The 16,874-nt window shown below is 50.6% G+C and overlaps 1 protein-coding gene across 1 annotated transcript in view; it reads left to right on the top strand.

Annotated features, from left to right (window-relative positions):
* Positions 1-372: 372 nt before the first annotated feature.
* kcp (kielin cysteine rich BMP regulator) overlaps positions 373-16,874 on the top strand; it is a gene marked incomplete at its 5' end in the record, with an annotated part of 133,848 nt that continues 117,346 nt past the window's right edge. Inside the window, 2 exons of the mRNA XM_067980480.1 lie at positions 373-507; positions 1,488-1,584. Coding sequence (XP_067836581.1) covers positions 373-507; positions 1,488-1,584 — 232 coding nt within the window. The remainder of the gene's footprint in view (positions 508-1,487; positions 1,585-16,874) is intronic.

The following is a 16,874-nucleotide window of genomic DNA, read 5'->3' as shown; positions in this document are numbered from 1 at the left end:
TTTTTGTGTGTTTTAAGTCCCCCATTTATAAGAAGTGGGGGTTAGGGTGACTTGATGGGATTGATGTGGTGTTATTGGGGGGGCATGGATTGACTGGTATTGATCGGGGGGCGTTATTGGGGGGGCATGGATTGACTGGTATTGATCGGGGGGCGTTATTGGGGGGGCATGGATTGACTGGTATTGATCGGGGGGCGTTATTGGGGGTCCTGGTTGAGGTATCTCTGCACAGACTGTGAATGGAGCTGGGCTCATGTTCTGAGTCGAGTTTTATTGTTCTCAGTTCCTGATGTGTTTATCTGGTATTTTAATCCCAATGAAGCAGCACAATAATCAGAGGAAGGAGGTGAGTTTTGGAGTCTTATTTTTCAGATCTTTACAGCTGGAGGCACGAGAATCGAAATAATTTGCAAACTATCTTCTTGTAAAGGTTGTAGCTACAACGGGCAGACATTTCAGAACGGAGATTCATTCACCATCGAGACTTGCACATCCTGTGTGTGTCTGGTGAGTTAAAACTGCACCTTCAGGGGAGGGGGGGAGAGGGTCAGCACCTTCAGGGGAGGGGGGAGAGAGTCAGCACCTTCAGGGGAGGGGGGGAGAGAGTCAGCACCTTCAGGGGAGGGGGGAGAGGGTCAGCACCTTCAGGGGTGCGGGGAGAGAGTCAGCACCTTCAGGGGAGGGGGGGAGAGAGTCAGCACCTTCAGGGGAGGGGGGAGAGAGGTCAGCACCTTCAGGGGAGGGGGGGAGAGAGTCAGCACCTTCAGGGGAGGGGGGAGAGGGTCAGCACCTTCAGGGGAGGGGGGAGGGGGGAGAGGGTCAGCACCTTCAGGGGAGGGGGGAGAGAGTCAGCACCTTCAGGGGAGGGGGGAGAGGGTCAGCACCTTCAGGGGAGGGGGGAGGGGGGAGAGGGTCAGCACCTTCAGGGGAGGGGGGAGAGAGTCAGCACCTTCAGGGGAGGGGGGAGAGGGTCAGCACCTTCAGGGGAGGGGGGAGGGGGGAGAGGGTCAGCACCTTCAGGGGAGGGGGGAGAGGGTCAGCACCTTCAGGGGAGGGGGGAGAGAGTCAGCACCTTCAGGGGAGGGGGGAGAGGGTCAGCACCTTCAGGGGAGGGGGGAGAGGGTCAGCACCTTCAGGGGAGGGGGGAGAGAGTCAGCACCTTCAGGGGAGGGGGGGAGAGAGTCAGCACCTTCAGGGGAGGGGGGAGAGAGTTAGCACCTTCAGTGGGGGGGGGGGGGGGAAGAGGAGAGTCAGCACCTTCGGGGGTGGGGGGGGGGGGAGGAGAGTCAGCACCTTCAGGGGAGGGGGGAGCGAGTCAGCACCTTCAGGGGAGGGGGGAGCGAGTCAGCACCTTCAGGGGAGGGGGGAGAGAGTCAGCACCTTCAGGGGAGGGGGGAATGAAACAGGCTGTTTGGATAGTTGTACTTTGTGAGATCTGGTATGTTGTGAGGCCTGTCAGTGATGAGATGCTTGGTCTTGTGTTGAAGAATGGAGATGTGTCCTGTACCACCTCACCGTGCCAGGCCCTGAGCTGTACGGACCCTGAGAAGAGGCCGGGATCTTGCTGCCCCGAGTGCCCCAGAGGTGAGGTCATGTTACGGCCAGTCTTGTTGGTCAATTTGATATTCATGCAGTTAATTCCTGTCTTGCAATCGTTCATCCAGGAAACTGGGTATAAAACCAGTGGGACCACACTCGGGGCCCTGACAAATGAAATCGACAGCCCTTGGGGGGGGGGGGGAAGAGGGCAGGGTGCCCTTGGGGGGGGGGGAGGGGGCAGGGTGCCCTTGGGGGGGGGGGGGGAGGGAGGGGGCAGGGTGCCCTTGGGGGGGGGGGGGAGGGAGGGGGCAGGGTGCCCTTGGGGGGGGGGGAGGGAGGGGGCAGGGTGCCCTTGGGGGGGGGGGGAGGGGGGAGGGAGGGGGCAGGGTGCCCTTGGGGGGAGGGGGGGGGGAGGGAGGGGGCAGGGTGCCCTTGGGGGGAGGGGGGGGGGAGGGAGGGGGCAGGGTGCCCTTGGGGGGAGGGGGGGGGGGGGAAGAGGGCAGGGTGCCCTTGGGGGGGGGGGAGGGGGCAGGGTGCCCTTGGGGGGGGGGGGGGGGGGGGGGGGAGGGGGCAGGGTGCCCTAGGGGGGGAGGGGGCAGGGTGCCCTTGGGGGGAGGGGGCAGGGTGCCCTTGGGGGGAGGGGGCAGGGTGCCCTAGGGGGGGAGGGGGCAGGGTGCCCTAGGGGGGGAGGGGAGGGGAGGTGAGGGTGCAGGGTGCCCTGGGGGGGGGAGGGGAGGGGAGGTGAGGGGGCAGGGTGCCCTGGGGGGGGGGGGTGGGGGGGGGAGAGGGGGCAGGGTGTCCTGGGGGGGAGAGGGCTGTCAACAGTCTAATGTGATGAGCTGGGGAGGGAAGATTAGAGAAACTCAATGTTCGGGGGCCTCACGGAGGTGACTAATATATGCCTGATCAGCTGTATGATGCATTGTACTATAGAGGCAGGAGTATAATACCATGTCATGCACAGTGAATCATGCAAGGGATTGTGTCCCTTTAAATACACTCCACCCTCCCTCTCCCTGACCATCGTCTCAGGCTAAACCGGACTCTTCGCAACTTCATCTTCCTATTTGACCCTGAGCTGAGCGTCCGACCCCATATCCGCTCCATCACCAAGGCCACCTACTTCCACCTCCGTAACATCGCCCGTCTCCGCCCTGCCTCAGCTCACCTGCTGCTGAAACCCTCATCCGTGCCTTTGTCACCTCCAGACTCCACTATTCCAATGCTCTCCTGCCCGGCCTCCCATCTTCCACCCTCCATAAACTTGAACTCATCCAAAACGCTGCTGCCCCGTATCCTAACTTGCACCAAGTCCCGTTCACCCATCACCCCCTGTGCTCACTGACCTACATTGGCTCCCAGTCCACCAATGTCTCCACTATAAATTTTTCACCTTCATGACTTCACCTCTCTCTATCTCTGTTCTCTGACCTCCTCCAGTTCTACACCCTCTCCCCAAACACTCCAACTCTGGCCTCTTGTTCATCCCTCCCTCCATTCGCCCCACCATTGGCACCTGTGCCTAGGCCCAAGCTCTGGAATTCCCTCTCTAAACCCCTCCCGCCCCACCCCACCCTGTCGCCCTCTTCTCCTTTTAGACCCTCCTTAAAACCCACTTCCTTGACGAAGCCTTTAGTGATCCCCCTTATTCCACTTAACATCATTCTCACCATATCCATCAATCCTTTCTCTCTCCAGAAACGCATCCAATTACCCCTTGACCCCGTTGTCGCTCTCCACTTCAATGTCCTTCCCTGGGATGTTATTCCACCCTTCTTCCTTATCCATGTGTCCCCTTCGTGTTTGAAATGTTTGCCTGAATCAGTCACAGACTTGATGTTCCCTCCTGTGAGCTGCATAATGAGTGGGTGGGGTTCAGACTGGAAACATGCCTGCAGCGAATAAACTCCCCGCCACTGGGACTGGGTCATTTTGGCCAAAGGGCCAGGACGTCTTGTATTTGGCTGAGACTTTCTGTGGATGTCGTACAAAAATAAATATCCAGTTTGTATCATGAGCCTGTTACACAGCCCCTTAAGCCCCTTAATCTGCATCTTGACCCCCAGCCTCAACAGCTTTTTTGGGGAGGGTGGGGGAGGGAGTTGCAGATCTCCACTGCCCTTTGTGTGAAGTGTTTCCTGATATCACCCCTGAACGGTCCAGCTAAGGTTCTGCCCCCTTGTTCTGGACACTCAAACCAGAGGAAATAGTTTCTCCCTCTCGACCCTATCAAATCCTTTAATCATCTTGAACACCTCAATTAGATCACCCCTTAATCTTCTATACTCGAGGGAATACAAACCCAGTCGATGGTCAGCCCCTCAGCTCGAATGTGGTCCCGGTTGGGGTGGGGACAGGACCCGGAGAAGGGGAGAGAACATAAGAAATAGGAGCAGGAGTAGGCCATTTGGCCCCTCGAGCCTGTTCCGCCATTCAATCAGATCATGGCTGATCTTCGACTTCAACTCCACTTTCCTGCCCAATCCCCATATCCCTTGATTTCCCCGAGAGTCCATCTCAGCCTGAATGTACTGAACGACTCAGCATCCACAGCCCGCTAGGGTAGAGAATTCCAAAGATTCACAACCCTCTACGTGAAGAAATTCCTCCTCATCTCAATGTGGAAAATTGCCCAGCTATGTCTGTCCACAAAAAGCAGGACAAATCCAATCCAGCCAATTACCGCCCCATCAGTCTACTCTCAATCATCAGCAAAGTGACAGAAGGTGTCGTCGACAGTGCTATCAAGCGGCACTTACCAATAACCTGCTCACCGATGCTCAGTTTGGGTTCCGCCAGGACCACTCGGCTCCAGACCTCATTACAGCCTTGGTCCAAGCATGGACAAAAGAGCTGAATTCCAGAGGTGAGGTGAGAGTGACTGCCCTTGACATAGAAACATAGAAAATAGGAGCAAGAGTAGGCCATTCGGCCCTTCGGGCCTGCTCTGCCATTCAAAATGATCATGGCTGATCGTCTAACTCAGTACCCTGTTCCCGCTTTTTCCCCATATCCCTTGATCCCTTTAGCATTAAGAAATATATCGATCTCCTTCTTGAATACATCTAATGACTTGGCCTCCGCTGCCTTCTGTGGTAGAGAATTCCACAGGTTCACCACCCTCTGAGTGAAGAAATTTCTCCTCATCTCGGTTCTAAATGGCATACCCCGTATCCTGAGACTGTGACCCCTGGTTCTGGACTCCCCAGCCATCGGGAACATCCTGCATCTAGTCTGTCTAGTCCTGTTAGAATTTTATATGTTTCGATGAGATCACCTCTCATTCTTCTGAACTCTAGTGAATATAGGCCTAGTCGACCCAATCTCTCCTCATACGTCAGTCCTGCCATCCCAGGAATCAATCTGGTAAACCTTTGTTGCACTCCCTCCATGGCAAGGACATCCTTCCTCAGATAAGGAGACCAAAACTGCACACAATGCTCCAGATGTGGTCTCACCAAGGCCCTGTATAACTGCAGTAAGACATCCCTGTTCCTGTACTCAAATCCTCTTGCAATGAAGGCCAACATACCATTCGCCTTCCTAACTGCTTGCTGCACCTGAATGCTCGCTTTCAGCAACTGGTGTACAAGGACACCCAGGTCTCATTGCACCTCCCCTTTTCCCAATCTATCACCATTCAGATAATAATCTGCCTTTCTATTTTTACAACCAAAGTGGATAACCTCACATTTATCCACGTTATACTGCATCTGCCATGTTCTTGCCCACTCACCCAACTTGTCCAAATCACATTGGAGCCTCTTTGCATCCTCCTCACAACTCATATTCCACCCCAGCTTTGTGTCGTCTGCAAACTTGGAAATGTTACATTTAGTTCCCTCATCCAAATCATTGATATATATTGTGAATAGCTGGGGCCCAAGCACTGATCCCTGCGGTACCCCACTAGTCACTGCCTGCCACCCGGAAAAAGACCCGTTTATTCCCACTCTCTGTTTCCTGTCTGTCAACCAATTCTCAATCCATACCAGTATATTCCGCCCAATCCCATGTGCTTCAATTTTGCACACTAATCTCTTGTGTGGGACCTTATCAAAAGCCTTCTGAAAATCCAAATACACCACATCCACTGGTTCTCCCCTATCTATTCTACTAGTTACCTCCTCAAAAAACTCCAGTAGATTTGTTAAGCATGATTTCCCTTTCATAAACCCATGCTGACTTTGTCCAATCCCGTTAATGCCCTCCAACTGTTCTGTTATCATATCTTTTATAATAGACTCTAGCATTTTCCCCACTACTGATGTTAGGCTAACTGGTCTGTAATTCCCTGTTTTTTCTCTCCCTCCTTTTTTAAATAGTGGGGTTACATTTGCCACCCTCCAATCTGCAGGAACTATTCCAGAGTCTATAGAATTTTGGAGGATGATCACCAATGCATCCACTATTTCCAGGGCCACTTCCTTTAGTACATCAAGGCAGCATTTGACCGAGTGTGGCACCAAGGAGCCCTAGGAAAATTGAAGTCAATGGGAATCAGGGGGAAAACTCTCCAGTGGCTGGAGTCATACCTAGCACAAAGGAAGATGGCAGTGGTTGTTGGAGGCCAATCATCTCAGCCCCAGGACATTGCTGCAGGAGTTCCTCAGGACAGTGTCCTGGGCCCAACCATCTTCAGCTGCTTCATCAATGACCTTCCCTCCATCATAAGGTCAGAAATGGGGATGTTCGCTGATGGTTGCACAGTGTTCAGTTCCATTCTCAACCCCTCAGATAATGAAGCAGTCCGAGCCCGCATGCAGCAAGACCTGGACAACATCCAGGCTTGGGCTGATAAGTGGCAAGTAACATTTGCGCCAGACAAGTGCCAGGCAATGACCATCTCCAACAAGAGAGAGTCTAACCACCTCCCCTTGACATTCAATGGCATTACCATCGCCGAATCCCCCACCATCAACATCCTGGCGGTCACCATTGACCAGAAACTTAACTGGACCAGCCATATAAATACTGTGGCTGCAAGAGCAGGTCAGAGGCTGGGTATTCTGCGGCGAGTGACTCACCTCCTGACTCCCCAAAGCCTTTCCACCATCTACAAGGCACAAGTCAGGAGTGTGATGGAATACTCTCCACTTGCCTGGATGAGTGCAGCTCCAACAACACTCAAGAAGCTCGACACCATCCAGGACAAAGCAGCCCGCTTGATTGGCACCCCATCCACCACCCTAAACATTCACTCCCTTCACCACCGGCGCACTGTGGCTGCAGTGTGGACCATCCACAGGATGTACTGCAGCAACTCGCCAAGGCTTCTTCGACAGCACCTCCCAAACCCGCGACCTCTACCATCTGGAAGGACGAGAGCAGCAGGCACATGGGAACAACACCACCTGCACGTTCCCCTCCAAGTCGCACACCATCCCGACTTGGAAATATATCGCCGTTCCTTCATCGTCGCTGGGTCAAAATCCTGGAACTCCCTTCCTAACAGCACTGTGGGAGAACTTTCACCACACGGACTGCAGCGGTTCAAGAAGGCGGCTCACCACCACCTTCTCAAGGGCAATTCGGAATGGGCAATAAATGCCGGCCTCGCCAGCGACGCCCACATCCCATGAACAAAAAAAAAGTCCGAAATGTCCGACCCGATATCCTGAGACTCTGCCCCCGAGTTCGAGACTCTCCAGCCAGGGGAAACAGCCTCGCAGCATCTACCCTAGCCCTCTCAGAATTTTATATGTTTCAATGAGATCACCTCTCATTCTTCTAAACTCCAGAGTGTATCGGCCCACGCAGATACAGGCCCCTCCCGCCCGGCACCCCCCTGGCACGGTCCCGCCCGGCGCCCCCCTGGCACGGTCCCGCCCGGCGCCGAGACAGAATAATTCTGTCAGTCTGATGCTCCACGAGTGGGTGGTGTCCTTTTGGAACCTGTTGCCGATCTCCGTGTTGATGGCGCCTCTGCCACTGATCCCTGTTGGAGACTCTCTGCACAGGTCCTTTCTGTGGGCCTGGGCTACACCTGGTAATAATCTTGTGAAAGTTGCCACTCTGGTTTCTCCTGATCCTAACTTAGGAAATGAATGAGACCACCCAGCGTGGGGGAGGTGTGGAGATCACTCTGAGCTCTGTGTCACACGGCATGCATCATTTACATTAGCGAGGAATGCCAGACAGTTCAGTGGGCCCCACTGACAGGGCTGAGCCTGTAGTTACGTGTTGTGCTGCTTCATACAGTGTGTAAAATATAATCGCCGGACATATTGTATCAGCACGAGCTGGATCAGGCACAGCAAATATATGAATTTATACAGCGTCATTAATATCATAAAACGTCCCAAGGCGTTTCACAGGAGCAATCATCAGACAAAATTTGACACTGAGCCACTTGGAGATATTAGGACAGGTGACCAAAAGCAAAGTTAAAGAGGTAGGTTTTAAGGGGGAGGGAGGAGAGAGAGGCGGAGAGGTTTGGGGAGGGAATTCCAGAGCTTCGGGCCGAGGCAGCTGAAGGCACGGCCGCCAGTGGAGGGGCGAAAGTGGCACTGTCCAGTTACACAGTGAGTGACCCTTACCCTGAATAAACAGTGACTCTGTACAGTTACAGTGAGTGACCCTTACCCTGAATAAACAGGGACTCTGTACAGTTACACAGTGAGTGACCCTCACCCTGAATAAACAGTGACTCTGTCCAGTTACAGTGAGTGACCCTTACCCTGAATAAACAGGGACTCTGTACAGTTACACAGTGAGTGACCCTCACCCTGAATAAACAGGGACTCTGTACAGTTACACAGTGAGTGACCCTTACCCTGAATAAACAGGAACTCTGTCCAGTTACACAGTGAGTGACCCTCACCCTGAATAAACAGTGACTCTGTCCAGTTACAGTGAGTGACCCTTACCCTGAATAAACAGGGACTCTGTACAGTTACACAGTGAGTGACCCTCACCCTGAATAAACAGGGACTCTGTACAGTTGCACAGTGAGTGACCCTCACCCTGAATAAACAGGGACTCTGTACAGTTACACAGTGAGTGACCCTCACCCTGAATAAACAGGAACTCTGTCCAGTTACACAGTGAGTGACCCTCACCCTGAATAAACAGGGACTCTGTACAGTTACACAGCGAGTGACCCTCACCCTGAATAAACAGGGACTCTGTCCAGTTACACAGTGAGTGACCCTCACCCTGAATAAACAGTGACTCTGTACAGTTACACAGTGAGTGACCCTCACCCTGAATAAACAGGGACTCTGTCCAGTTACACAGTGAGTGACCCTCACCCTGAATAAACAGGGACTCTGTCCAGTTACACAGTGAGTGACCCTCACCCTGAATAAACAGGGACTCTGTACAGTTACACAGTGAGTGACCCTCACCCTGAATAAACAGTGACTCTGTACAGTTACACAGTGAGTGACCCTCACCCTGAATAAACAGTGACTCTGTACAGTTACAGTGAGTGACCCTTACTCTGAATAAACAGTGACTCTGTACAGTTACAGTGAGTGACCGTTACCCTGAATAAACAGTGACTCTGTACAGTTACAGTGAGTGACCCTTACCCTGAATAAACAGGGACTCTGTACAGTTACACAGTGAGTGACCCTCACCCTGAATAAACAGGGACTCTGTCCAGTTACACAGTGAGTGACCCTCACCCTGAATAAACAGGGACTCTGTACAGTTACACAGTGAGTGACCCTCACCCTGAATAAACAGTGACTCTGTACAGTTACAGTGAGTGACCCTTACCCTGAATAAACAGTGACTCTGTACAGTTACAGTGAGTGACCGTTACCCTGAATAAACAGTGACTCTGTACAGTTACAGTGAGTGACCCTTACCCTGAATAAACAATGAGTCTGTGCAGTTTTTTCAAAAAATATACTTTATTCATACAATTTGCAACAATACATACAGTACATTGTCATATCACATTTCAAACAATATAGATTATACAATTTGCAAGACACAGTACAGTTCAAATATGATTCCAACAATACAGTTACACATCATACATAATTACAGTTCATGACACTAGGGTGCCTCAGTGCATTACAATCAATACAGCTTATTGATTACAGATTAATTCCAGGTACATTACATAAATTTTACATTCTGCCTGAGGGTTTTTTTCCCTGATTCCAGCCCCTCTGTGTACAGAAGGCTTTAAACGGTTGCCTTTCCCCACAGACCCTTTGCGGCGGCTGTACCCACCTTCAGTGCGTCCCTGAGCACATAGTCCTGGACCTTGGAATGTGCCAGTCTGCAACATTCGGTCGAGGACAGCTCCGTGCACTTGAAGACCAGCAGGTTTCGGGCAGACCAAAGGGCGTCTTTCACTGAGTTCCAGCAGCAGTTGATGTTCGTCTCGGTGTGCGTCCCCCGGTACAGTCCGTAGAGCACAGAGTCCTGTGTTACAGAACTGCTCGGGACGAACCTGGACAGATACCATTGCATCTCTCTCCAGACCTTTCCAAAGGCACATTCCAGAAGGAGATGGGTGACGGTCTCGTCTCCACCGCAGCCTCCTCGGGGACAGCGCGCGGTGGCGCTGAGAGTCCGGGAGTGCATGAAGGATCTGATGGGAAGGGCCCTTCTCACCACCAGCCAAGCTAGGTCTTGGTGCTTGTTTGAAAACTCTGGCGATGAGGCGTTCTGCCAAATGACGTTGACAGTCTGCTCGGGGAACCAACCGACAGGATCCACCATCTCCTTTTCCCGCAGGGTCTCGAGGACGTTACGTGCGGACCACTTGCTGATTGCCTTGTGGTCAAAGGTGTTTTTCTGCACAAACTTTTTCACGAAGGACAGGTGGGGCGGAACGGTCCAACTGGATGGAGCATTCCGTGGCAGCGTGGCCAGGCCCATCCTTCTCAACACCGGGGACAGGTAGAACCTCAGCACGTAGTGACACTTTGTGTTTGTGTACCCAGGGTCTACGCACAGCTTGATACAGCCGCACACAAAGGTGGCCATCAGGATGTTGGGCACGCCTTTCCCCTCTTTCTCTGGCGATTTGTACATCGTGACCCTGTGGACACGGTCCATTTTTGATCTCCAGATAAAGTGGAAGATGGCTCGGGTGACTGTCGCGGCGCAGGAGCGAGGTATGGGCCAGACCTGCGCCACGTACAGCAACACCGAGAGCACCTCGCACCTGATGACCAGGTTCTTGCCCACGATCTAGAGGGATCGTCAATCCCGCAGTCCCAGTTTCTGCTTCACTTTAGCAATACGCTCCTCCCAGTTCTTGGTGAACGCCCAGACCCAGATCCCCAGCACCTTCAGGTAATCCGACCTGACGGTGAAGGGGACAAAGGATCGGTCGGTCCAGTTCCCAAAGAACATGGCCTCGCTCTTGGTACGATTTACCCTGGCCCCCGAGGCCAGTTCGAACTGGTTGCAGATGCTCATCAATCTGCGGACCGAGAGCTGATCCGAGCAGAAGACGGCGACGTCATCCATGTACAGGGAGGCCTTGACCTGAGTGCCTCCATTGCCTGGGATCGTCAGCCCTCTTATGCCCGCATCCCTCCTGATGGACTCAGTAAAGGGTTTGATACAAAACACGAACAAGACAGAGGAGAGAGGACAGCCCTGCCTGACCCCAGATCTAATCGGAAAGCTTTCCAATTCCCACCCGCTGATTGAAACTGCGCTACTGATGTCTGTGTAGAGCAGTCGGATCCAATTGCGGATTCCCTCCCCAAACCCCATTTTGGAGAGCACGTCCATCATGTACATGTGGGATATTCTGTCAAAGGCCTTCTGGTCCAGGCTGATCAGGCAGGTGTTCACCCCCCTGTCCTGTATGTAGGTGATCGTGTCCCTGAGTAGCGCCAGGCTATCAGAGATCTTCCTGCCGGGTACGGCGCAGGTCTGATCGGGGTGGATCACCACCTCCAGAGCTGACTTGACCCGATTGGCGTTGACCTTCGACAGAATTTTGTAGTCCACGTTAAGTAGTGAGATGGGTCGACAATTTTTGATTTCTTCCCTCTCCCTCTTCTGCTTGTAGATGAGGGCGATGATGCCTTTCCTCATGGAGTCTGACATGCTGCCTGCCAGAAACATAACCTCGTACAATTCCAGCAGGCCTGGGCCTATCCAGTCCCACAGAGCCGAGTACAACTCCACTGGTAAGCTGTCGCTTCTGGGAGTTTTACTCGTCCCAAAGGACCGGACGGCCTTTTTGTCAGTTCGTCCAGAGTTAGCGGGTGGCCCAGACTCTTCCGCTTGCTGTTGTCGAAAACCTCCATGATAGACGACAACTTACAGTGAGTGACCCTTACTCTGGATAAACAGAGACTCTGTACAGTTACACAGTGAGTGACCCTTACTCTGAATAAACAGTGACTCTGTACAGTTACACAGTGAGTGACCCTTACTCTGAATAAACAGTGACTCTGTACAGTTACAGTGAGTGACCCTTACTCTGAATAAACAGGGACACTGTCCAGTTACACAGTGAGTGACCCTCACCCTGAATAAACAGGGACTCTGTCCAGTTACACAGTGAGTGACCCTTACCCTGAATAAACAGTGACTCTGTACAGTTACACAGTGAGTGACCCCTACCCTGAATAAACAGTAACTGTCCAGTTAAACAGTGAGTGACCCTTACCCTGAATAAACAGTGACTCTACAGTTACACAGTGAGTGACCCTCACCCTGAATAAACAGTGACTGTCCAGTTATAAACAATTTTACAACACCAAGTTATAGTCCAACAAATTTATTTTAAATTAAATTCCACAAGCTTTCGGAGGCTTCCTCCTTCGTCGGGCGGATGGTGGAAATGATATTTTCGAATCCTTCGCATTTGAAAAACATAGAACAATGCCTGGTGATTACTGCCCGTTGCCAAGGCAATCACAGTGAGCAGACAGAAAGGTGTCATCTAAAAGGCCACTGAATATACAACCCCCCAAAAAAAAAGATCGTTCACATCGTTCACCTGACGAAGGAGGAAGCCTCCGAAAGCTTGTGAATTTAAAATAAAATTGCTGGACTATAACTTGGTGTTGTAAAATTGTTTACAATTGTCAACCCCAGTCCATCACCGGCATCTCCACACCAAAAAAAAAGAGAGAGAGAAGGAAGACAGTCAATGACCCGTTATATTAAAAACAGATAACATTTGTTCGCTGGTGGGGTAACGTGTAGCGTGACATGAACCCAAGATCCCGGTTGAGGCCGTCCTCATGGGTGCGGAACTTGGCTATCAATTTCTGCTCGACGATTTTGCGTTGTCGTGTGTCTCGAAGGCCGCCTTGGAGTACGCTTACCCGAAGGTCGGTGGCTGAATGTCCATGACTGCTGAAGTGTTCCCCGACTGGGAGAGAACCCTCCTGTTTGGCGATTGTTGCGCGGTGTCCGTTCATCCGTTGTCGCAGTGTCTGCATGGTCTCGCCAATGTACCATGCTCTGGGGCATCCTTTCCTGCAACGTATGAGGTAGACAACGTTGGCCGAGTCACAGGAGTATGAACCATGTACCTGGTGGGTGGTGTCCTCTCGTGTGATGGTGGTATCTGTGTCGATGATCTGGCATGTCTTGCAGAGGTTGCCGTGGCAGGGTTGTGTGGTGTTGTGGACGCTGTTCTCCTGAGAGCTGGGTAATTTGCTGCGAACGATGGTCTGTTTGAGGTTGGGTGGCTGTTTAAAGGCGAGTAGTGGAGGTGTGGGGATGGCCATAGCGAGGTGTTCGTCATCATTGATGACATGTTGAAGGCTACTCGCCTTTAAACAGCCACCCAACCTCAAACAAACCATCGTTCGCAGCAAATTACCTAGCTTTCAGGAGAACAGCGTCCACAACACCACACAACCCTGCCACGGCAACCTCTGCAAGACATGCCAGATCATCGACACAGATACCACCATCACACGAGACGACACCACCCACCAGGTGCACGGTTCATACTCCTGTGACTCGGCCAACGTTGTCTACCTCATACGTTGCAGGAAAGGATGCCCCAGAGCATGGTACATTGGCGAGACCATGCAGACACTGCGACAACGGATGAACGGACACCGCGCAACAATCGCCAAACAGGAGGGTTCTCTCCCTGTCGGGGAACACTTCAGCAGTCATGGACATTCAGCCACCGACCTTCGGGTAAGCGTACTCCAAGGCGGCCTTCGAGACACACGACAACGCAAAATCGTTGAGCAGAAATTAATAGCCAAGTTCCGCACCCATGAGGACGGCCTCAACCGGGATCTTGGGTTCATGTCACGCTACACGTTACCCCACCAGCGAACAAATGTTATCTGTTTTTAATATAATGGGTCATTGACTGTCTTCCTTCTCTCTCTCTCTTTTTTTTTGGGGGGTTGTATATTCAGTGGCCTTTTAGATGACACCTTTCTGTCTGCTCACTGTGATTGCCTTGGCAACGGGCAGTAATCACCAGGCATTGTTCTGTGATTTTCAAATGCGAAGGATTCGAAAATATCATTTCCACCATCCACCCGACGAAGGAGGAAGCCTCCGAAAGCTTGTGGAATTTAATTTAAAATAAATTTGTTGGACTATAACTTGGTGTTGTAAAATTGTTTACAATTGTCAACCCCAGTCCATCACCGGCATCTCCACATCTGTCCAGTTAAACAGTGAGTGACCCTTACTCTGAATAAACAGGGACTCTGTCCAGTTACACAGTGAGTGACCCTTACTCTGAATAAACAGTGACTCTGTACAGTTACACAGTGAGTGACCCTCACCCTGAATAAACAGCGACTCTGTACAGTTACACAGTGAGTGACCCTTACTCTGAATAAACAGTAACTGTCCAGTTACACAGTGAGTGACCCTTACTCTGAATAAACAGTGACTCTGTACAGTTACACAGTGAGTGACCCTTACTCTGAATAAACAGTGACTCTGTACAGTTACACAGTGAGTGACCCTCACCCTGAATAAACAGCGACTCTGTACAGTTACACAGTGAGTGACCCTTACTCTGAATAAACAGTAACTGTCCAGTTACACAGTGAGTGACCCTTACTCTGAATAAACAGTGACTCTGTACAGTTACACAGTGAGTGACCCTCACGCTGAATAAACAGTGACTCTGTACAGTTGCACAGTGAGTGACCCTCACCCTGAATAAACAGTAACTCTGTCCAGTTACACAGTGAATAAACCCTTACCCTGAATAAACAGTGACTCTGTACAGTTACACAGTGAGAACATAGGAACAAAAGAAATAGGAGCAGGAGTAGGCCCTACGGCCCCTCATGCCTGCTCTGCCATTCAATAAGATCATGGCTGATCTCTGACTCAACTCCACTTTCCTGCTCGATCCCCATATCCTTTATTTCCCTTGGAGTCCTAAAATCCATCGATCTCAGCCTTGAATATACTCAATGACTGAGCATCCACAGCCCCCTGGGGTAGAGAATTCCAAATATTCACGACCCTCTGAGTGAAGAAATTCCAACTTATCTCAGTCCTAAACGGCCGGCTCCTTATTCTGAGACTGTGCCCCCTAGTTCCAGACTCTCCAGCCGGGGAAACAGCCTCTCAGCATCTACCCTGTCAAGCCCCCCTCAGAATCTTATATGTTTCAATGAGATCACCTCTCATTCTTCTAAACTCCAGAGAGTATAGGCCCATTCTACTCAATCTCTCCTCATAGGACAACCCTCTCATCCCAGGAATCAATCTAGTGAACCTTCGTTGCACCGCCTCTAAGGCAAGTATATCCTTCCTTCGATGAGGAGACCAAAACTACACAGTACTCCAAGTGAGGTCTCACCAAAGCCCAATACAATTGCGGCAAAACTTCCTTACTCTTGTACTCCAACCCCCTTGCAATAAAGGCCAACATACCATTTGCCTTCCTAATTGCCTGCTGTACCTGCAGGTTAACTTTTTGTTTCATGTACAAGGACAACCAAATCCCTCTGAACACCAACATTTAATAGTTTCTCACCATTTAAAAAATATTCTGTTTTTCTGTTCTTCCTACCAAAGTGAATAACCTCACATTTCCCCACAATATACTCCATCTGCCACCTTCTTGCCCACTCACTTAACCTGTCGATATCCCTTTGCAAACTCTTTGTGTCCTCATCACAGCTTCCTTTCCCAACTAAATTTGTATCGTCAGCAAACTTGGATACATTACACTCGGTCCCTTCATTTAAGTCATTAATATATATGTAAATAGCTGAGGCCCAAGCACTGATCCTTGTGGCACCCCACTAGTTACAGCCTGCCAACCTGAGAATGACCCGTTTATCCCTACTCTCTGTTTTCTGTCTGTTAACCAATCCTCAATCCATGCTAATATTTTACCCCCAACCCCATGAGCCCTTTAATGTATCACATTCACCTGAGGAAGGAGGAAGCCTCCGAAAGCTTGTGGATTTTAAAATAAAATTGTTGGACTATAACTTGGTGTTGTAAAATTGTTTACAATTGTCAACCCCAGTCCATCACCGGCATCTCCACATCATAATCATATTATGATTTTCTAAGTGCCCTGTTACCACTTCCTTAATAATGGATTCCAGCATTTTCCCTGCTACTGATGTCAGGCTAACTGGCCTGTAGTTCCCTGTTTTCTCCCTCCTTTCTTGAATAGCGGGGTTACATTTTCTACCTTCCAATCCACTGGGACCGTTATAGAATCGAGTGAATTTTGGAAGATCACAACCAATGCATCCACTATCTCTGCAGCCACCTCTTTTAGAACCCTCGGATGTAGGCCATCAGATCCAGGGGATTTGTCGGCTTTTAGTCCCATTAATTTTTCTAATACTTTCTCTTTAATCTTAATTACTTTAAGTTCCTCCCTCTCATTAACCCCTTGGTTCCTCACTATTTCTAGTGTGTTTTTTGTGTCTTCTACTGTGAAGACAGATACAAAATATTTGTTTAATGTCTCTGTCATTTCCTGATTCCCCATTATAATTTCTCCTGTCTCAGCCTCTAAGGGACCAACGTTTACTTTCACTACTCTCTTCCTTTTTACATACTTGTAGAAGCTCTTACAATCTGGTTTCATATTTCTTGCTAGTTTACTCTCATTCTATTTTCTCCTTTTTTATCAATTCTGTGGTCGTTCTTTGCTGGTCTCTGAAACTCTCCCAATCCTCAGATTTACTACTATTCTTGGCAACATTATAAGCCTCTTCTTTTAATCTAATACTATCCTTAACTTCTTTAGTTAGCCACAGATGGTTCACTTTTCCTGTGGAGTTTTTATTTCTCAATGGAATGTATATTCGTTGAGAATAATAAAATATTTCTTTAAATGTTCGCCATTGAGAGACGGGTCGGGTGGGAGAGGGGGACCAGGGTCCAGATTGCTGGGGGGATGGAGGGAGAGAGATGGGTCCGAGTGT

The sequence above is a fragment of the Heptranchias perlo genome, unplaced genomic scaffold, assembly GCF_035084215.1.
Source record: "Heptranchias perlo isolate sHepPer1 unplaced genomic scaffold, sHepPer1.hap1 HAP1_SCAFFOLD_594, whole genome shotgun sequence".
In the NCBI taxonomy this organism is placed as follows: domain Eukaryota; kingdom Metazoa; phylum Chordata; class Chondrichthyes; order Hexanchiformes; family Hexanchidae; genus Heptranchias; species Heptranchias perlo.
This window is presented reverse-complemented; position numbering and strand designations above follow the sequence as displayed.